General features: G+C 38.1%; 2 protein-coding genes across 2 annotated transcripts in view; one reads left to right on the forward strand and one right to left on the reverse strand.

Moving 5' to 3' along the window:
- The window catches only part of LOC126946196 (60S ribosomal protein L37-like), a 321281-nt gene that overhangs the window by 105002 nt on the left and 193023 nt on the right, over positions 1-23256 (forward strand). The gene's annotated exons all lie outside the window — the stretch shown is intronic.
- Positions 1-23256, reverse strand: part of TEX11 (testis expressed 11) — a 323712-nt gene that overhangs the window by 70535 nt on the left and 229921 nt on the right. The window contains exons 18-20 of the mRNA XM_050776219.1: positions 11266-11390; positions 6139-6224; positions 4941-4997 (exon numbers count right to left, since the gene is read on the reverse strand). Coding sequence (XP_050632176.1) covers positions 4941-4997; positions 6139-6224; positions 11266-11390 — 268 coding nt within the window. The remainder of the gene's footprint in view (positions 1-4940; positions 4998-6138; positions 6225-11265; positions 11391-23256) is intronic.

The following is a 23256-nucleotide window of genomic DNA, read 5'->3' on the forward strand; positions in this document are numbered from 1 at the left end:
TCAATATTTGGGGGTGGGGCTAAGGAAGTGTCCCCACTAGATAGACTCCTCTGTTTTTCTGCTGAGTCTGAGGAAGAGGAGTTGGGGAAGGATGCTACTATGACTGCAATTCTTCCCCAGGGTGTAGGACACTGGTATGATGACAATATTTTCTTTCTTTCTTTCTTTCCTCCTCATATCACCTCAACTTTATGTTTCCTACCTGATGAAACATGTGCAAGACCATGGCTGCAACTACAAATGTTGGAAACAGGGCTGATTCCTAAGCAAGAAAACTAACTATATTTTTAAATTTTTATGTCAGAATTCCTAAGGGCCTCATGGGGGCAGGTTGTGTCTTTACCCTATCTAGCAAAATTGGGGTTAAAAGTAAATGCAGTTGTATTGCTTAATGGTCAAGATAGTCCACTAATTCTCTATCTATAAAACCCTACCTTATATAAATGGGAATGGACTGAGCAGGAGGCATTCACTAGATTAGTAGTGCTGCCTGTAATCTGGACTAGCACCTAATATTCTTTCAAATGTGGAAAAGTTTGGTTATAAATAGAAAAAAGGAGGAATAGTAGATGAGAGTAAGAAATGAACAAATGGGATATGTAGTAAGGGAAATCCAATATTACATCAGTACCTTGAAAGAGTCTCAAAGCAAAAGATGATATTGTCTCTTAGTTCAATTATACCAGATGCCTGAAAAGGTGAAGCCATATATTGTGGAGACCACTCCTGCTTTTGGAATCTGACCAAACAGAAGCCTGGAAACCTCAGTGGCCTTGCCCTGGGAGACAATTTCATGATATAATGATGGACTGGACAAATTATTAATGACTGAATAGGACTCCAGTATTGTGCCAGTATCTTTTTTTTTTTTTTTTGAGATGGAGTCTCGCTCTGTCACCCAGGCTGGAGTACCCTGGCGCGATCTCGGCTCAGTGCAAGCTCCGCCTCCTGGGTTCATGCCATTCTCCTGCCTCAGCCTCCTGAGCAGCTGGGACTACAGGCGCTCGCCACCATGCTCGGTTAATTTTTTGCATTTTTAGTAGAGACAGTGTTTTACTGTTTTAGCCAGGATGGTCTCAATCTCCTGACCTCATGATCCGCCCGCCTCGGCCTCCCAAAGTGCTGGGATTACAGGCGTGAGCCGCCACGCCCAGCCATGTGCCAGTATCTTTTAACTGTTATGATCCTTTTGTTGTATTTGGGATCTGTGGTCAAACACCAGGGATCTTTACACTGTGGTATTATACTGTGGTATAATTAGAAGTGTGTTTGGTCTGAGGTTGCTGGCACAAGGGTCCTAAAACCCTTGGGAGAAAAGAATGGGCCAAAGACCTTAACAGAAATCTTACCAAAGAAGATATACTATGACAAATACACATAAAAAAGATGCTCCAAATCATACATCATCAGAAAAATGCAAAATAAAACAATGAGTTACCACTGCATACCTATCAGAATGGCCAAAATCGCAAACACTGACGACACCAAATGCTGGTGAGGACACACAGCAACAGGGACTCTTATTCACTGGGGGCAGGAAGGAATGCAAAAGGGTACAGCCACTTTGGAAGACAGTCTACCAGTTTCTCACAAACCAAACATACATAGTCTTATCATATGACCTAGCAATCACGCTCCTTGGTATTAATATTTACCAAAGGAGCTAAAAAGTTACCTGCACATGAATGTTTACAGAAACTTTATTCACAATTGCCAAAACTTCAAAGAAATCAAGGTGCCCTTCAGGAGGTGAATGGATAAATAAAATGTGATACATTCATACAATACAATATCATTCAGTGCTATCAAGACACAAAAATACATGGAGGAACCTAAAATGCATATTACTAAGTGAAAGAAGCCAATGTGAAAAGGCTACATATTGTATGATTCCAACTGCATGACATTCTGGAAAAGACGAAACTATGGAGACAGTAAGGGGTTGATGAAGGAGGAATGAATAGGTGGAGCACAGAGAATTTTTAGGGCAGTGAAAATACTCTGTATGATATTGTAATGATACATACATGCCATTATACCTTTGTTCAAACCCATAGAATGTACAACATCAGGAGTGAACCCTAATATAAATTATGGACTTCAGGTGATTATGATATGTCAATGTAGCTTCATCAATTGTAATAACTGTACCACTCTGGTGGGGAATGGAGGAGGCTATGCATGTGGTGGGGAGAGGGGACATATGGGAATCTCTGTGCCTCCTGTTAGTTTTTTTGTGAACCTAAAATTTAACTAAAAAAATAAAATATTAGGGCCAAGCACAGTGGCTCACACCTGTAATCCCAGCACTTTGGGAGGCTGAGGTGGGAGGATCATGAGGTCAGGAGTTTGAGATCAGCCTGGCCAACATAGTGAAACCCCGTCTCTACTAAAAATACAAAAATTAGCCGGGTGTGGTGGTGGACGCCTGTAGTACCACCTACTCAGGAGGCTGGGGCAGAAGAATCACTTGAAACCAGAAGGTGGAGGTTGCAATAAGCCAAGATCACGCCACTGCACTCCAGCCTGGGTGAAAGAGTGAAACTCCATCTCAAAATAAAAAAATAAATAAATATATAAATACAAATAAAATATTAAAAAATAAAGTGAAGTAAAAACTTAAAGCAGACAAAGGAATGAATATGAAAGTATTGGCAAACTCAACTAAAGAAGTTTACAGGAAGAAGGGTAGAACATACTATAAGACTGGCCTTATCAGTAGGGGTCTAACATATAAAGACTGTGGTCAGGAAAAGTAGCAGAATTTTCAGGGATAAATCTTAGAAGTCTGGTTTATATAAAGTAACTTCTTAAAATAAATTTTATTAATTTGAATTTCAGCTGAGCTAAAGTTGATTTCTTTACTATTTAATTCGGTGATTCCATATCAAATAATCTAGGAAGGGTCCATTAATAAAAATATACAGTACAAATAAGAATGAAGACATACAAAGGAATGTATAATCTATTTAGAGAAAAACTGCTTTTAAAAAATTTAGCATATGAGTTGTTAGTACTTAGGTAGATGCTGCTCATTTATAACCACAGGAATTTTGGAACAGAAAAGGCCTATAAAAATTATCCAGTCCAGTTTTTAAAATTTTACAGATGAGGAAAATAAAGCTTAGAGAAGTTAAAGAAGTTGCCATTGCCTATGGTAAACCAAAACTTATTGAAATAGTTGAACTTATAATTCAATTCTCTTGAGCCCTCTCATTGAATTAGGCGCTTATATGTTTTTTTTTACAAGTTAGTCTAATCTATTTGTTAAATCAGGTTCTAACCTCTACCTGAAAACATTGCTAGAGGATATTCTCTATCACTACATTTACTTGAAAAGAGTGAAGGTATGTATTTAAAAGTGTTTTGTAATTTCTCATTAATTCAAACAGGATTCCCTCCCTTACCCCATTTCCCAATTGGTTTTAATGTGTGTGGTTTGACTGTATGCCACAATTATGAGGAATATGAAGCACCTTTAAGTCCAGTGCTGGAGATATTATAAATAACTAATATTCAGTCATTTAAATAAACTGAGTGGCAATTATGTGTCAGATACTGCCCTAGGTTTCAGTGATGCAAAGATAAATACAAATATAGTCCCAGCCCTCAAGGCACTCTTACAGTCTAGTAGCTATCATGGTTTAGTCCATTTTTAAAAAAGCTTCTTATTGTTGAAAACTTCAAAGATGTCCAAATGTTAACAGACAAACATAATGAATCCTCATGCACCTATCACACAGCTTCAATAATTATTAACTCATCATCAATCTTATCTCCTTGATACCTCCACCCACTTCTTCCTCTCCCATATTATTTTGAAGCAAATTCCAGACATCATATTATTTCATCCATACATATTTCAAGATGTGTCTGTAAGAGATAAGCAATCTTTTAAAAAACCAACCACACTACAATTATCATGTTTAAAAGTTAATAATTTCTTAGTATCAGCAAATATTTGGTCATTATACAAAATTCCAATTGCTTCCTCTTTTGTTTTGTTTAAGTTTGTTTGAATTCCCTTCTAATGGAATATGAAGACTATAAAGAAAAGGCAAAACTTATAATATGCAATTGGGTAAAATTTGCATTACGAAAATGACAGTTATAAATATCTGTCCTATGTTATCTCAGTCAAAGATATTTCCAAAAGAATTTATTTGAAAAAATATATTGCCTCTGGTGAAGTAGAAGGAACTATTACAGACTTCTTGTCTAAGAAGAGAATGCAGAGATGGGTGATATTTCTCTGAAAGTTATCCCTAATCAACACTCTGAGTAGAGTTTTCTTTCAAATAATCAGGAGGTAGTGAGTTTTGTGAATGAAAAATTGGTGACCAAAGTCTTCAATGAATTGTTACGTTTTAATATCTTATTCCAAAGATATTGTGCACAGAAATACATTTGAATACTCTCAGATGACCTGATAGAGAATCATAACCAACAAGCCATCCAGGTTGTATGTTCTGTGGGAAAGTAAAAGATATGTCTATATTTGAGTCATCTGTAAGAAAGGGGGAACAGATGCAATATCATAATTCTATCATAGATAATATTATTGAGGGCTTATTAAGTTCCTGACACTCTAAATGTTTTACATGTATTAACTTATACTCTGGTTTCTCTGCAGATCACATAAGTCTTTTGCCTTTTAGATGTTTTAACTCACTGAGTCATCACAGCAACCCAATGACATAGGTATTATTATTTTTCCCACTTTATGGATGGGGAAACTGAAGGCCAGAGACGTTAAGAAATTCGCTCAAGGTTACACATCTGATAAGTAGCAGAGCCAGGATATGAACCCAGGAAGACTGGCCCCAAAACCTGTATTGATCTTACCCACTACACGAAGTATCTTTTAATATACGATTTATATTGTAAGTTACTATAATTTGTCTAATGGAGAATACATCATTTTTGTTGGAATAACTCACTTATCTTCAGATTCCGGCATTTCAGCAATTTTTGGAAGAACAACACGAAGCAAACACCTGTATGACAAAGTAATATTGGGAAGTGATTCTTAGGAAGAAACGTGTGAATGAATACATACCAAGTTACTAACCTTGATTACTCTGGGAGGGAGAAGTGAGAAAAGAGAGGGTAAAGGGGAGATTAATTTTATTTTATTTATATATATATATATTATTGTTTTAACAGTTGCAATGAAAACATACCAATTTTATCCTTTTGAAAGAGGAATTTAATAAAAGAATTTTAAAACAAAAGCGTTGCTTATAACAAATTCTTAAATGGTTCCACAGTTTATATCATTGCTCAAAAACACCGGCTAGAACATCAGGTATGGTAAATCAGTCTTTATATTTTTCTTTCTGTAAAGGAACTGGAACTGGCCTTTGGGTCTCAAACTGGGATCACTATTCTTTGAAGGGATCTGGCAGCATAATGGCAAACTGACAAAATAAGGTAGTTGGTAAAGTTTTAAAACCTAAAAAGCTTTAAAAAATACTATCTGTTGGCCGGGCGCGGTGGCTCAAGCCTGTAATCCCAGCACTTTGGGAGGCCGAGACGGGCGGATCAGGAGGTCAGGAGATCGAGACCATCCTGGCTAACACGGTGAAACCCCGTCTCTACTAAAAAATACAAAAAACTAGCCGGGCGAGGTGGCGGGCGCCTGTAGTCCCAGCTACTCGGGAGGCTGAGGCAGGAGAATGGCGGGAACCCGGGAGGCGGAGCTTGCAGTGAGCTGAGATCCGGCCACAGCACTCCAGCCTGGGCGACAGAGCGAGACTCTGTCTCAAAAAAAAAAAAAAAAAAAAACTATCTGTCCTGAATTATTTTTAAATATTTACCTTACTGAAGGGATGAAAGTATCTCAAGACTCCTCTTTTATTTATGTGACTCCATTTCCCTTTTGGAAATGTGGCCTCAAGTGTAACTGACCAACAGGAGAACCACTCTAGAATCCTGCTGGTTTCTCATTTCTCACAGTGGCATTTTCTCAGTCATACCATTAAGTACTTATCAAGTCCCAACCTCACCCTCCTCTGCTTCGCTATTTTATGCAAAAGTTTCCTTGATCTCAACAGCATGATTTTGGCAAACTATATTGACCAAGAGCAAGATGAGCAGAGGAAATACTTTCTCTTCCTCAGGATGTAGGTTACTTACTTTATAGCTGTAAGAACTTGTTCCTGGTCTTCTGAATGTTGAGCTAAATATTCCAAAGCTTTTTCTGCCACAATTTGTTGTCCATTCTAAAAAGAACAAATATAATATGTTAAATTACATCTCAAAGTGATACTGAGAAATGTTGTCTATATTCCTGTTCATTAAAGATAAGACAAATATCTAAACATGTTCCTTTTGCATTCTCAAAAAAGCTACTGCAAGATAGTAGAATGAAGATACAATTCACTGACAAAAACAGAACACATTTGTATTAGCCCCAGAAACTGAATCCTCCCTATTCACAAACACTCAATACTTGCCAATACTACCCTTAGTCCACTAGGACTAATCTTATTGTGCTCTTTATCCCCCACTTATTAGCAGTAAACAAAAGAAACCCAGATTGTCAGGTCACCCTCATTTCCAGCACTCTATTCTCAAAAGTCTCCATATATCCCCTCTTCTGTTCTCTTTTTCTATCTCTCCCCCACTCCTCCAACCATTCCACCATGCTCTCTGAAATTCAGTCCACTCTCAGCAAAATCTCCTCTACCAGCAACCTCTTCCCTAGAAGTTTCCTCCACATTCTTCCTCTAATGGAAATCTAGGTTTCTGCCAAGGATGCTGCTTCCACTGAAGCCCTCTTAAGTGGTGGCTGTTTTTGCTCTCACTAGCTTACCCATAGGCCTGGAGATGGAGTAGGTGTCTTTCTTGCTCTTCATTGCCATTTTAAAATTATTCTCCCATTCTATTCCCTAAAATCCTCAACTTTGAATTTCCTATAACCAGACTATATCACCCACTACCCTTCATTGTTGCTGTGGCCTACTAGCTCCCAGGTCATTTCTTCTCATTTTTTGGTGACTTACTTATTGCTCAGTTATATTTTCCCAAAACTGCTCCTGTCTTAATTTTTGGCATTTTCTTCTAATTTTTGTAGTTTTTTTAGTGATGAGGTTTTACCATGTTGGCGAGGCTGGTCTCAAACTCCTGACCTCAGGTGATCCACCCACCTCGGCCTCCCAAAGTGCTGGGATTACAGGCGTGAGCCACCACGCGTGGCATATTTTAGGCATTTTCAATATATAAGTAGAGGATCCTCCCAATATTCTAGTTTCCTGGTTCCTGAAATTTTACTCTAACAATTACCTTAGCCGTTCACTCCCACAGTCATTCACTAGACTCTGTCATTACTAACAATTGCAATCATTTCATACTCTCAGTCAGGGCTAGGACTAGGGTGGGGCAGGTGAGGTGAGTGAAGCACCTAGGGTGAAAAATTTAAGGAGGCTCTCAGTGTTGTACAAGTACCAAGCCTTTACTTGTACCACCCAGAGAATAGGTTCCTCCTTAAGTTTTGTGCCCTAGGTGTCTCCCTCCCTCCCCCTAGTTCTCCACCCCAGTTCTTTTTTTTTTTTTTTTAATTTATTTATTATTATTATACTTTAAGTTGTAGGGTACATGTGCATAATGTGCAGGTTTGTTACATATGTATACTTGTGCCATGTTGCTGTGCTGCACCCATCAACTCGTCGTTTACATCAGGTATAACTCCCAATGCCTTACTTTCACATATTCTACTTTCTGTCTACCGTCTCTTACCTTTCCAACTTGATACCTCTATTATCCTGACTCCAGCAATCCTTCAACTGCAGTAAGACCCCCAACCGACTGATGCCGCCAGTTTTTCACTGTCCCTCATCTCCTTGATGTTCTACTGCATACCCAGTTTAAATTCCATGGAGACTAATTATAACCACTCCCTTGTTCCTTGATTTTCCTGCCCTTCTTTTGCTTTATTGTATTCATCTGGCAAAACCCCAACTTTGATTAAGTCCAACTTTCTACTGATTTTGGTGCTTACATCCATTCAGCTGAATGTGGCCAGAAAAAAAATACATACAACTACTTGTTTTATTTTAAAACTTCATCAAATAGCCTTAGTGCTACTGGCAAGCATATCACACCTTCGTTGTCATTCACTTTCTTACTTTCCTGGATGAATAGTTAATACCTTATCCCTTCTTCTCAACTCCCTAATACCTCCTCTCCTGAGCTCAGAATTTGAGACTGAGAATGGTTGAGAAGAAAAGAGGAACTAGCAAAGGAGAAAGAAAGAGTGACTCACCAGGTAGGATAAAAAGAAGGATAATGTGGTGTCCTGGAAGCCGACTGTGTTTCAGGGAGGAAAGAGTGATCAACTGCATTGAATGTTGCTGACAGGTCAAATACAATGAGGACTGAGAATTAACCACTGCGATTTACAATAAAGAGGTCATTGGTGACCTTGACAAAAGCAGTTTTGTTAGAGTGGTGGTGCAAACGCCTGATTAGAGTAAGCTCAAGAGAGAACTGGAGACAGTAAATATAGACAAATCTTTAGAGGAGTTTAACTACAAAGGGAAGAAGAGAAATTGGGGAGTAGTTGGTGAGAGAAGGAAGGTCAAGAGGTTTTCTTCCTTTTTGTTTGTTTGATATGGGATAAATGAGCATGTTCATATGCTGATGGGAATAAACCAGTAAGAGAATAAAAAGTTGACAAAGTGAGTGAGAAAAAGGCAAGAGGTGATAGAAACAAGTGTGTAAGCTTAGAGACTGGCTTTAGGAAGGAACATGATAGCTCATCTATGGTGGCAGTTGAGAAGACAGACTATGTGGTGTGATTGCTGGTGTGCGAGTAGAGGTGGTAGTAGGAATCTGTGGAAGTTCTCTTCCTGACTGCTTCAGTTTTCAGAACCTAGAATATCCACATTTTCTCTTGGGAGGTGGGGGAATGAATTTTGTAAAGGGATTTAAAGATAAGGTAGCTTATTTTAAAAGAAGAGAAAGCAATGTTTTGCCTGCTTCATACCCCACTCTTACTCCCTTGTCTAGACTCTCATTATTTTAAAACTGGATTATTATCACCGTCTCCCATTCTGTCCTACGTATAATTTCTCCCCATTCATTTCCCCATGCACAACCCAAATTATTTTCCTAAAGCACTACTTTTACACAAATTACCATCAATATTTTCTTATTGTTTAGAGAATAAAATGTATATATAATCTTGTCACAGCTACTTCTTCTACATTATCTCATACTCCTCCCCTATAGTATCAACATAATAATAAAAGTCATGGCGGGCGCAGTGGCTCACGCCTGTAATCCCAGCACTTTGGGAGGCTGAGGTGGGCAGATCACTTAAGGCCAGGAGTTCCAGACCAGCCTGGGCAACATGGTGAAACCTTGCCTCTACTAAAAATACAAAAATCAGCCAGGTGTGGCTGGCGCACAGCTGTAATCCCAGTTACTTGGGAGGCTGAGGCACAAAAATCGCTTGACCCTGGGGGGCAGAGGCTACAGTGAGCTGAGATTACGCCACTGCACTCCAGCCTGGGTGACAGAGCGAGACTTTGTCCAAAAAAAAAAAAAAACAAAAGCCACTATTACATCAGGTAAAACATCTGGAATGGTGGAAACATAAGCCCTCCATCACTTTAACCAAACACTGTGTCTCTCAAGCCAATTACATTCCTTTCTCCATGTCTTGTTTATACCATCCCTTCCTTTAAAAAACATTCTTACTTATGTAAATGCCACCCTTTCCAAAACCCAACTTAAGGTTTCCTTCCACTGTAGAGACTTCCCAAATCAATTCTGGTTCTCAGTGCTCTCTTCCTACTCTGAATTTTGGTAACTTTTAACATATACATTAGCTATTTGGTCTTTATTCTATATACTTACATAGAATTCTATATTCTGTAGACTTACTTTCCTAATGCATGGCTTGTCTGTTCAAATTGACTTGTGAGATCCTGGAGGAACATATTTCTAGCATCTAGCCCAATATCTTGCCCAAAGTAGTTGCTAAATACAGTTTGAATGATACGTATTTTGATGTCAATGAGTAGGGTAATAGAACTCCTGAAGGAAGAAAAGTATTTGGCAGATGCAGATATGGAATGTATTTGTGAAGCATGGAGAAGAAGATGAAAGAGAGGAAACCCAAAGGCAATTATCTTTTTAAAGGAAGGTTTATAAATATACATTTGATGTAGAAAGCCGAAGAGAGCTGCTGGAAGAATTATGGAACTGTAGTTCTGATCAGGAAGATGGTTTTCCTATTTAAAGTAGTTTTAAAAAGAAGATAAACTTAACAGTTTATAAATCACATTTTCAGCCATCTTAATCAATCTTCGTAACAATCCTGGAGGTAGGTATTATCTTTATTTTGCAAAGGATGAAATTAAGACTTGAAGAAGTTAAGCACATATTAAATGGCAGAGCCAGTATTCAAACCTAGTCTAAGAGCTCCACAGATGCTACTATGCTTTTCCTAATTCAATATATTAATAAAACCAGAATTCTGTAAGTAACAAACAGGGATACAATTATTTATTACTTCTAAACTAACATTGTTTTGTGGTTATGAACTCAAAGGATTCACAGAAATTTAAACCATTTTGTTTAAATTGATGAGAAAGATAAGTTTCTATATAGATAGCTATTTATTGACATGGTATGGCATTTTGAATTTGGAGTTTCTTTTAAAAATTAATGTTTTGCTATGTTTATTTATTATTTTTTTTATTTTTTATTTATTTATTTATTTTTTTTTGAGACGGAGTCTCGCTCTGTCGCCCAGGCTGGAGTGCAGTGGCCGGATCTCGGCTCACTGCAAGCTCTGCCTCCCGGGTTTACGCCATTCTCCTGCCTCAGCCTCCCGAGTAGCTGGGACTACAGGCGCCCGCCACCTCGCCCGGCTAGTTTTTTGTATTTTTTTAGTAGAGACGGGGTTTCACCGTGTTAGCCAGGATGGTCTCGATCTCCTGACCTCGTGATCCGCCCGTCTCGGCCTCCCAAAGTGCTGGGATTACAGGCTTGAGCCACCGCGCCCGGCCATGCTATGTTTATTTTTATGTTGTTTTGAGCACAACTCTGTTACCTCACTGTTTCATTTACTTTAGTCTGCATTATAGCGAAATGAGAAGAAATAAAGCAGTTCTGCAACCAAGTCTGGCCTGAAAGTATGAGGCAAAACAAATGGTAAAGGTCTCTCCTGTGTCTAACTAATAATGATTCTATTAATTGTCTTTCAAAAAGGAAAAGGGATAAAAATCGAGTAGATGAATACATATGAATTACCTCTAGAGCAAACTGGGCAGCTAAACTTAGAAGCATGGTAGGTGAACCTCTCTCTGCAACTAGATCATTATCTTCGGACTCTTCATCTGTTAATACATTCTCTAAAGTAATTATTGCCTGCAAAGCTGAAAAACAAGAAAACAATTAAAAAATGATATACTCTAATCAAAGAAATTACATATCTATGGTTAATTATGCCACAATGAATTTGGAACTTATTTTAAGAACATTAATATCTTTAAAATATTAGTATTCTTAAAGTAATGTGAGTTGCTAAACTTTCAAGGAGGACTCGAACACCAGAAAAATGCCCAACTGGGCAACTGCACTTCTGTGAATTTATCTTATGGATATATTTGCAAAATTAAACAAATATACATAAAGATGTTCATCCAGCATTGTTTGTAAGAGTAAAATATGAAATCAGCCTAAATTCCATCATAATGAATGGGCTAAACACACTTTGGTACATCCATAATTTGAAATATAATACAGAATAAAATAAAAAATTGAGTAGCTGTGTGTTGTATTCCATTATATTCTTAAAGGTGGAATACGACAAGTTAAATGTGTGTACTATAGACAAATATTTGTTCAAATTAATAAGCAAAAAGAGAGATAAATGTAATCATAAAAATTCAATTAATCCAAAATAAAGCAGAAAAAAGGAAAAAGAACAAATGGGACAAACAGAAGATAATAAGATGCTAAATTTAAATCTAAGTGTATCAATAACTATGCTAAATATAAATGACCAAATGACCAATTAAAAGGCAGAGATAGTAAGACTGAAGACAAAACAAAACACAACTTTTAAATATATGCCCCCTACAAGAAATACACTTGAAATATAAAAACAAAATGGATTGAAAGAAGAGGATGGGATAATATACACTAAAGTGAAGGTAATCAAAAGAAAGTTGGAGTGGCTATATTAATATCAGATAAAGTGAATTTCAGAGCAAAGAATATTATTGGCAATAAAAGGTTATTTCAAGACAATAAAGGAATCAGTTTATCATGAGGACATAACTCTAGATGCTTATGCACCCAATAAAATTTCAAAATATAAGAAGCAAAAGCTGGTAGAACTGCAAGAAGAAATGAACAAATCCACAGTTATAGTCAAAGATTTCAATATCCTCTCTCAATAACTGATAGCACAGAAAATCAGCAAGGATTCAGTACACTTAACACTAAATCAACTTGATGTGACTAACATTTATAACACTCAACCCGACACCAGCAAAATGTACATTCCTCTCAAGCGCACATGAAATATTTATCAAGAAAAACAATATTCTGGGCCCTAGAACAAGTCTCAATATATTTAAAAGGATTAAAGTCATACAAAGTATAATCTTTGACTACAATGAAATGAAATTAAAAATCAACAAAAGAATGTTCTCTGGAAAATCTGCAAATATTTGGAAAATAAGTAACACATCTAACTAATCCACATGTTTAAAAAGGAATCAAAAGTTAAATTGGAAAGTATTTTGAACTGAATTAAAATGAAAACATCACATATCAAAATTTGTGTATCGTCACTAAAGCAGTAATTAGATGATAATTTGTAGCATTAACTGTCCAGATAGACCAGAATAAAGGTCTTAAATCAATGACCTCAGTGTTCACTTTTGGAAATAGGAAAAAGAAGAGCAAATGGAACTCAAAGAAAGCAGAAGAAAGGATATGATAAAGATAAGAATGTAAATAAATTAAATAGAAATCAGATAAAAACAATAGAGGCCAAGGTAGGAGAATCGTTTGAGCCCTGGAGTTTGAGACCAGCCTGGGCAACATGGTGAGACCCTCTCTCTACAAAAAAATTTAAAAATGAGCTAGGTGTAGTGGCATGCACCTGTGGTCCCAGCTACTTGGGAGGATGAGGCAGGAGGATAAACTGAGCCTGGGAGGCCAAGGCTGTAGTGAGTTGTGTTTGTTTTTTTTGAGACTCTATAAAAAAAAACAAAACCAACAACAACAACAACAACAACAACAAACTGATAGAGAAAAATTAGTAAAACCAAAAGCTGGGTTCTTTGAGAAGATCAATAAAATTGACCTTCTACATTGATTGATCCTCTAGTTACACTGACCAGGAAGAAAAATACAGAAGACATAAATTTCAAATATCAGGAATAAGAAAGGTGACACCACTGTAAGTTTTACATATGTTAAAAGGATAATATGGGGGATATTATGAACAACTTTAGGCCCATAATTTCAACAACTTAGATGAAACAAATTTTTGAAAGACACAAACCACCAAAGCTAAATCAATAAATAATAGATAACTTGAATAGCCCTGTATCTATTAAATACATTTAATGTATAATTAAAAACCTTTCCATAAAGAAAACTCCAGTCCCAGATGGCTTCACTGGTGAAATCTACCAAAAACATTTGAGGAAGAAATAATATCAATTCAACACAAACTCTTTCAGAAAACTGAAAAGGAGAATATACTTCCCAATTCATCCTATGAAGTCAGTATTACTCTGATAGCAAAACAAAAATCATTACAGGAATATAAAACTACAGACCATTTTCATTCATGAACATAGATACACATATTCTAAACAAACCATTAGCAAATCAAATTATATAAAAAGGAGTATACATCATGATCAAGTGGGGCTTGTTCCAGAAATACAGCATTGGTTCAAAACCACAATGAGATACCATCTCACACCAGTTAGAATGGCGATCATTAAAAAGTCAGGAAACAACAGGTGCTGGAGAGGATGTGGAGAAATAGGAACACTTTTACACTGTTGGTGGGATTGTAAACTAGTTCAACCATTATGGAAAACAGTATGGCGATCCCTCAAGGATCTAGAACTAGATGTACCATATGACCCAGCCATCCCATTACTGGGTATATACCCAAAGGATTATAAATTATGCTGCTATAAAGACACATGCACACGTATGTTTATTGCAGCACTATTCACAATAGCAAAGACTTGGAATCAACCCAAATGTCCATCAGTGACAGATTGGATTAAGAAAATGTGGCACATATACACCATGGAATACTATGCAGCCATCAAAAAGGATGAGTTTGCATCCTTTGTAGGGACATGGATGCAGCTGGAAACCATCATTCTTAGCAAACTATCACAAGAACAGAAAACCAAACACCGCATGTTCTCACTCATAGGTGGGAACTGAACAATGAGATCACTTGGACTCAGGAAGGGGAACATCACACACAGGGGGCCTATCATGGGGAGGGGGGAGGGGGGAGGGATTGCATTGGGAGTTTTACCTGATGTAAATGATGAGTTGATGGGTGCAGCACACCAACATGGCACAAGTATACATATGTAACAAACCTGCACATTATGCACATGTACCCTACAACTTAAAGTACAATAATAATAAATAAATTAAAAAAAATAAAAATAAAAAATAAACATAAAAATAAAAAAAATAACATTTGAAAATCAATTAATATAACTGACTATATTAACAAATTTTTAAAAAATTGATCATTTCAACAGATATAGAAAACCATACAACCAAATTCAACATCCATTCCTTACCCCTCCCACCACCAAATGGAACTCCCTCAACCTGATAAAGGGTATCTGTGAAAAACCTACAGCTAACATATTTACTGGTGGAAGACTCAATGCTTTCCCCCTAAAATCAGGAAAAAGATAAGGATGTCCATTCTCATCAGTTTTATTCAAATTTTACTGGAGAATCTAACAAGAGCAACAAAGCAAGAAAAATATAAATTGCACCCAGATTGAAAAAGAAGTGAAATTATCTTTACCCACAGGCAACATTATTGTCTATTTAGAAAATCTGATGGGGCTGGTGCAGTAGCTCATGCCTGCAATCCCAGCACTTTGGGAGGCCGAGGTGGGAGGGTTCCTTGAGGCCAGGAGTTCGAGACCAGCCTGGCCAACGTGGTGAAACCCCATTTCTACTAAAAATACAAAAATTAGCCAGGCGTGGTGGTGCATGCCTGTAATCCCAGTTTCTTGGGAGGCTGAGGTACAAGAATCACTTGAACCCAGGAGGTGGAGATTCCAGTGAGCCGAGATCACGCCACCGCACTCCAGCCTGGGCGACAGAACAGGTCTCGAAACAGAACAGGTCTCAAAAACAAACAAACAAAACAAAACAAAAATAAAATAAAATCTGATGGAATCTACAGGGAAGGTACTGTACTGCAACTAAGAAGTGAGTTTACCAAAGTTGTAGGATATAAGATCAATATACAAGAAATCATTTGTATTTCTACATATCACCAATAAGCAATCGGAAACGAAAATTTTTTAAAAATGCCATTTAAGATAGCATAAAATATTGTGTACTTAGGGATAAATCTGACAAAAGATGCACAAGACAGGTACAATGAAAAGTAGAAAACATTGCTGAGAGAAATTAAAGACCTAAATAAATGGAGGTATGTAAGTTACTCATGGTTTGGAAGACTCAGCAACGTCATTAGATGTCAGTTATCCCCAAAGCTGATCTATAGATTCAATGTAATCCCAATCAAAATTCATTTATGCAAAACTTAAAATAATGATTCCAAAATTCATATGGATATACAAAGGCCTTGGAATTGTTTTGGCTATCCAAAACAATTAGAAAAGAGAACAAAGTTGGAGTTCAAATTTATTACATAGCTACACTAATAAAAACAGTATGGGAATAGTGTAAGGATAGATCTATTAAAGTTGACTTCAAATTTATTACATAGTTACACTAATAAAGACAGTATGGGAATAGTGTAAGGATGGATCTATTAAAGTTGACTTCAAATTTATTACATAGTTACACTAATAAAGACAGTATGGGAATAGTGTAAGGATGGATGAATAGAAGAATGGAATGGAATAGAGTCCAGAAAGAGATCCACACATATATGACAACTAATTTCTGATAAAGGCACAAAGGCAATTTAATCAAGAAAGAATAGTTTGTTAAACAAATGATGCTGGAACAATTGGATAGTCGTGTGCAAAAAAAAAAAAAAAAATTTCAATCCATACCTTGAGACAAATACAAAAATTAACTAAAAATGGTTCATAGACATAAATGTAAACCTAAAATTGTAAAATTTCTTGAAGAAAACATGAGATATTTTCTGTCACCTTGCACTAGGTAAAGATTTCTCAAATACAATGGCAAAAGCACAATTCATAAAAGAAGAAAAATAAATAGGACTATGTCAAAATTTAAAACTTCTGTTCATGAAAGATGGTGTTAACAAAAAGAAAAAATCTGCAAAATACATGTCTGATAAAGAGCTTGTGTCCACTAAACATCAACAAGATGGTGGAATAGGACTTTCCAGCGCTCATTCCCCACAAGAACATCAATTTGAACAACTATCCACACATGGAAATACCTCCACAAGAGCTAAGGAAACTAGGTGAGAGATTTCAGCAGCTGGCTGTGGCACAGAAATAGAGAAGATGCATTGAAGAGTGTAGAAACAGCAGCTTTTTAATACCCATGTCACCCCTCCCCCAACCCCAGGCCATAAAGCATGAAGACAGATACCCTCCACTTAGGGGAAGAAGAGGAAAGTGAGTACTGGAATTTACCTCAGACCACAACAATGGGCTGGCGGCAGTAAAACTCATCACTGGGCAGGCTCCCATGGCCCCGGACTCCAGGTCATATCCTGCAGACCCAGCTCCAGACCTGCCCGAAGGACTTGGTCTCTAGGACTGCCACATCACCAGGCCAACCCCAGCAGATTCAGGCTCCAGACTGGCCCCAGTGCTGGACCAGACCCATTATCCCCAGGCTTTGGACCTGTCCCAGTGCCATAGCAGTCCTAACAGACTCAGGCTTTAGTCGCAGCCTCCATCCCTAGGACGAGGCTGACATCAGTAGTTCCAGGCATACTCCAGGTTTTCAGCCTGGACCCAGCCTCTAGGCTGGTCCTTATAGATATAGGACCCAGGCCTACTCAGTGCCAGGCCAGCCCCTGCAGTCCCCAGGATCCAGGCATACTCCAGGTTTTCAGACCACCTCAGAGCTAGGTCAGCCCACACAGCCCAGGCTGCAGGCCTGCCCCAATACCAGGTCTGTACCACTGGCCATAGGTACGAAGCTGGCACTCATGAACACAGTCTTCACGCCTGCTTGTGTCACTCCACACTCCAGTGGAGCCAGGGTCCAAGTCTGCTCCAGCAGACCAAGGGTCCAAGCCAATTCAAATATACCCTAGGGCTGGGCTGTTCCCCATGGATCAAGGCTTCAGCACTTCCCCTATGCAGCCAGGTTCCAGGACAGCTCCCACAGCTCCAGGACCCAGGTCAGATCTCACAGACCTAGCCTCCAGGCTAGCGCACACACACCCATCCTCCAGGTTGAACCCCACAGACCCAGGCCCCAGGCAGATCCCCACAGCCTCACACTCTAGGCCAGCCAGTGTGTCTCCAAATAGCAATTTAGTACCCACAATCCCAGGTTTCAGGCCAGTCCTTATGGCCCGAGGCTCCACATCTGCCCCAAAACCAGGCCAGCTCCAGGCTCTAGGACTGTCTCAGTGGCCCAAAGCTCCAGTAGACCCAGGGTTCAGGCCTGCTGCAGTAGGCCAAGGGTCTAGGACCACCCCAGTAGACCCAGGTGCCAGGCTAGCCCCCATGGACTAAGGCTCCAAAACCACTCCTACAAACCGAGGTTCCAGGCCAGCACCCATTGACCTAGGACTGAGGCCTGCCCTAGTCCTCAGGCTTGAGGCCCACCCCAGTGCCAGGCCAACCCCTACAGACTCAGGCTCCAGGCCTATCCCAGGGGACCCAGGCACAAGGGCCATTCTAGTACCTGGCTGGCTCTTGCAGATTCAGGCTCAAGGCCCACTTTAGTGTTTGGTCAGCCAATGGGGACCTAAACTTCAGGCCAGCTCCACTGGATACAGGCTCCAAACCCAATCCTTCAGACTCAATCAAGAAGTCCACCTCAGTAGATATAGGCTCCAGATCCAACCCCGTGGACCTAGGCATCCAGGCCCACCCGGCTGCTAATCTATGAACAAGGCCAGGCTGCCAAAAGACTCCAGGAGTCAGCCCACCTGTGAACCATGCAAAACAGCCTACCCATAGTTCCTTGATAGGCCAATAAAGTGCCTTCCCAGACTAAAGAGCTGTTGCACAGCAGAAGAAACCATCATCAGAATGAACAAATAAACTATAGAATGGGACAAAATTTTCACAATCTATCCATCTGACAAAAGCCTAATATCCAGCATCTACAAGGAACTTAAGCAAATTAAAAAAAAAAAGAAGGCTGGGCGTGATAGCTCACACCTGTAATCCCAGCACTTTGGGAGGCCGAGGCAGGCGGATCACGAGGTCAGGAGATTGAGACCATCCTGGCTAACACGGTGAAACCCCGTCTCTACTAAAAATACAAAAAATTAGCTGAATGTGGTGGCAGGCACCTATAAGTTCCAGTTACTCAGGAGGCTGAGGCAGGAGAATGGCGTAAATCCAGGAGGCAGAGGTTGCAGTGAGCCAAGACCATGCCACTGCACTCCAGCCTGGGCAACAGAGCAAGACTCCATCTCAAAAAAAAAAAAAAAAAAAAAAGGAAACCCACTAAAAAGTGGACAAAGGACATGAACAGACACTTCTCAAAAGAAGACATACACGTGGCCAACAAACATGAAAAAAAGCTCAACATCACTGATAATTAGGGAAATGCAAATCAAAACCACAATGAGATACCATTTCACGCCAGTCAGAATGACTACTATTAAACAGTCAAAAAACAACAGATGCTGGCAAGGTTGTGTGTGGAGAAAAAGGAATGCTTTTACAATGTTGGTGGGAATGTAAATTAGTACTTCAACCATTGTGGAAGACAGTATGGTGACAGCAACAAAAGGGCAAATATCTGAATTATAGGAGTTCAAGAAGGAGAAGAGAGATATGAAGGGCTGGAAAACACATTTCAATCAATAGCAACAGAAAACTTTCCAAACCTGGGGAAAGATAAATATACAGGTACAGGAAGGTCATAGGTCTCCAATAAAATTCAATCCAAACAAGACAACACCAAGACATATTATACTGTCAAAAATCAACATAAAAGAGAGGATCCTGAAAATAGCAATAGAAAAGCAGCATATCACATATAAAGGAGTTCCAATAAAGCTAGCAGTGCTCTTCACAGCAGAAACATAGGCCATAAAAGAGTGGGAAGATATATTCAAAGTGCTGAAGAGAAAAAACCCTGCCAATTAATACTTTACCCAGTAAAGCTATCCTTCAGAAATGAAGGAGAGAGAAAGGCTTACCAGACAAACAAAAGCTGAGGGAGTTCATTGCCACCCAGACTTGTCTTACTAGAAACTAACAGTTAGTTTTTTTGAAAAGATAAACAAAATCACCAGGTATGGTGGTTCACGCCTGTAATCCCAGCACTTTGGGAGGCTGAGGTGGGGGATCACTTGAGGTCAGAATTTTGAGACCAGCCTGGCCAATGTAGTGAAACTCCATCTCTATTAAAAATGCAAAAATTAGCCAGGCATGGTGGCATGTACCTGTAGTCCCAGCTACTCAGGAGGCTGAGGCAGGAGAACTGCTTGAACCCGGGAGGTGGAGGTTGCAGTGAGCTGAGATGGCACCACTGCATTCCAGCCTGGGGGACAGAGTGACTGTCTCAAAAAACAAAATAATAATAATAATAATAATAATAAAATTAAAAAATAAATAAATAAAATTGACAAACTTTTATTTAGACTAAGAAAAAAGATAAGGCACAAATAAAACAAGGAATGAAAGAGAAGATGTTACAGCTGATACCACAGAAATATAAAAAATCATGAGACTACTATGAACAATTATACACCAAGAAATTGGATAATCTAGAAGAAAGAGATACATTCCTAGACATATAAAACCCAGACTGAATCATAAAATAGAAAAATGTGAACAAATAATGAATAAAGAGATTAAATGAATAACAAAAAAGCTTCTATGTAAGAAAAGCTCAGGTTCTGATGGCATCACTGCTCTTACCAAATGTTTAAAGAACTAATACCAATCCTTCCCAAATTCTTCCAAAAAATGTAAATCATTTCACAAAATTCAACATCATTTCATGATTTAAAAAAATTCAACAAATTAGGTACATAAGGAATGTACCTCAACAGAATAAAGGCCATATATGACCAATGGACAAATAACATCATACTCAGTGGTGAAAAGTTGGGAGCATTTCCTCTAAAATAAGGAAGAAGACATGGATGCCCACTCTCACTACTTCTATTCAACATACTACTGGAAGCCCTAGTCAGAGTAATTAGGCATGAGAAAAATACAACGCATCTAAGTTGGAAAGGAAGATGTTAAATTGTCTGCTTGTAAATAACATGATCTTATATATAGAAAGCCTTACAGATGCAATGAAAAAAAATTTAGAACCAATAAGTGAATTCAATTAAGTAGCAAGATAGAAAATCAACATACACAAAGTAGTAGCATTTCTACATACTAACAACAAACTATCTGAAAAAAATATCAAGAACATGATTCCATTTACAATAGCTACAAAAATATTTGGAAGCAAATTTAATGTTGAAGTGAAAGACATGTACACTAAAAACTATAAAACATTGATGAAAGAAAGTGAAGAAAACACAAAGAAATGGAAAGATATCCCATGTTCACAGATTGGAAAAATACCGTTAAATGTCCATACTACCCAAGGCAATCTACAGATTCAATGCAATCCCTATTAAAATTCCAATGACATTTTTCCCAGAAATTAATTAAAAAAAAATACTTAAGTTTCCATGGAAGCAAAAAGACCCTGACTAGCTAAAGCAATCTTGAGCAAAAATAACAAAGCTGAAGGCATCATACTACCTGAAGTCAAAATAAACTACAAAGCTATACTAATCAAAACAGCATGGTATTGGCCAAAAAACAGATACATAGGCCAATGGAAGGATATAGAGAGCCCAGAAATAAATCTGCACATTTACAGTCAATTGGTTTTCAATAAAGGTGTCAAGAACACACAATATGAAAAGGACAGTTTCTTCAACAAATAGTGTTGGTAAAACTGGATACCCACACGCAGAATAATAAAATTTGACCCTTTTCTCACAATATATGAAAAAGCTATTAAAAATAGATTAAAGATTTAAACATAAGACATGAAACGGTAGAACTACTAGAAGAAAACATAGGGGAAAAGCTCCATGACATTGGTAAACGCGAAAGTAGACACATGGGATTACATCAAACTAAAAAGCTTCTACACAGCAAAAGAAACTGTCAACAAAGTGAAGACACAATGTATGGAATGGGAGAATATATTTACAAACCAGGCATTTGCGAAGGGGTTAACATCCAAAAATATATGAAACTCAAACAATTCAATAGGAAGGAAACAATAACCTGATTTTAAAATGGGTAAATGACCTGAATAGACATTTCTCAAAAGGAGATGAGCAAGTGGTCCACAAGTATATGAAAAAATGTCTAACATCACTAATCAACAGAGAAATGCAAATTAAAACCACAATGATAACATCACCCCAAATCTGCTAGAATGGCTGTGATAAAAAAGACAAAAGACAACAAGTGTTGGCAAGGATGTGGAGAATAGGGAACTCTTGCATATTGTAGGTGGGAATGTAAATTAGTATAGCCATCATGGAAAGCAGTATGGAGGTTCCTCAAAAAATTAAAATAGAACTACCATATGATCCAACAGTCCCACTACATGGTAGAATATCCAAAAAAAAAGTGAAATCCATATGTCAAAGAGATATCTACACTCCCATATTCACTGCAGCATTATTCACAATAGCCACGCTATGGAATCAGCTTAACTCTTCATCAGTAGAAAACGTATAAAGAAAATGTGGTGTGTATATATACACAATGGAATACTATTCAGCCTCAATAAAAGGAAGAAATCCTGTCATTTATGAAAAAAAAGTATGGACCTTGAAGACATTATATTAAGTGAAATAAGCCAGGCACAAAAAAAATAAATACCACATGATCTCATATGTGAAATCTAAAAAAGCTGACCTCATAGAAGCAAAGTAGAATGGTGGTTACCAGGGACTAAGGCGTCAGGGAGATTAGGGAGATGGTGAAAGAATACAGAATTTCAGTTGAGTAGAAGGAACAAGTTCAAGAGATCTATTGTACAACATGGTGACTATAGATCATAACAATGTATTCTATTCTTAAAAATCACTGAGAGTTTAAGTGTTCTCACCACAAAAAAATGCTAAGTATGTGAGGTAGGGTTGGGTGTGATGGCTCACGCCTGTAATCCTAGCACTTTGGGAGGCTGAAGCAGGAGGATTGCTTGAGCCCAGGAGTTTGAGGCCAGCCTGGGCAACATAGTGAGACTCCATCTGTACAGAAAACAAAAAAAGATGAGGTGGAGGATCACTTGAGCCTTGGAGGTCAAGGCTGCAATGAGCCGTGATCATTCCATTGCACTTCCACTTGGGTGACAGAGTAAGATCTTGCCTCAAAAAACAAAAACAAAAACAAAAAAAAGGATATGAGGTAATGTATATGTTAATTAGCTTGATTTAGCCATTCCACAATGTATACATATCTTTAAAACACCATGTTGTTCATGATCAATATATATAATTTTTATTTGCCAATTAAAAAATAAGTTTTTAAAAAAGACAACTTGTATCCAGAATATATAAAGAACTGACAAAAATCAATAATAATAAAACAAAGTACCCTATCTTAAACTGGGAAAAAGATTTGTACAAACACTCCACCAAAAAAGATACTTGGATATAAAATATTAAACATTAGGGAAATGCTAATGCCACAGCAAAACACTACTACCCACTATCAGAATAGCTAAATTTTTGTTCTTTTTTATTTTTTTAAGTTCTAGGATACATGTGCAGAAAGTGCAGTTTTATTACATAGGCATACATGTGCCATGGTGGTTTGCTGCACCTGTCAACCCATCACCTAGGTTTTAAGCCCCATATGCATTAACTAT

The sequence above is a fragment of the Macaca thibetana genome, chromosome X (genome assembly GCF_024542745.1).
Source record: "Macaca thibetana thibetana isolate TM-01 chromosome X, ASM2454274v1, whole genome shotgun sequence".
Taxonomy (NCBI): domain Eukaryota; kingdom Metazoa; phylum Chordata; class Mammalia; order Primates; family Cercopithecidae; genus Macaca; species Macaca thibetana.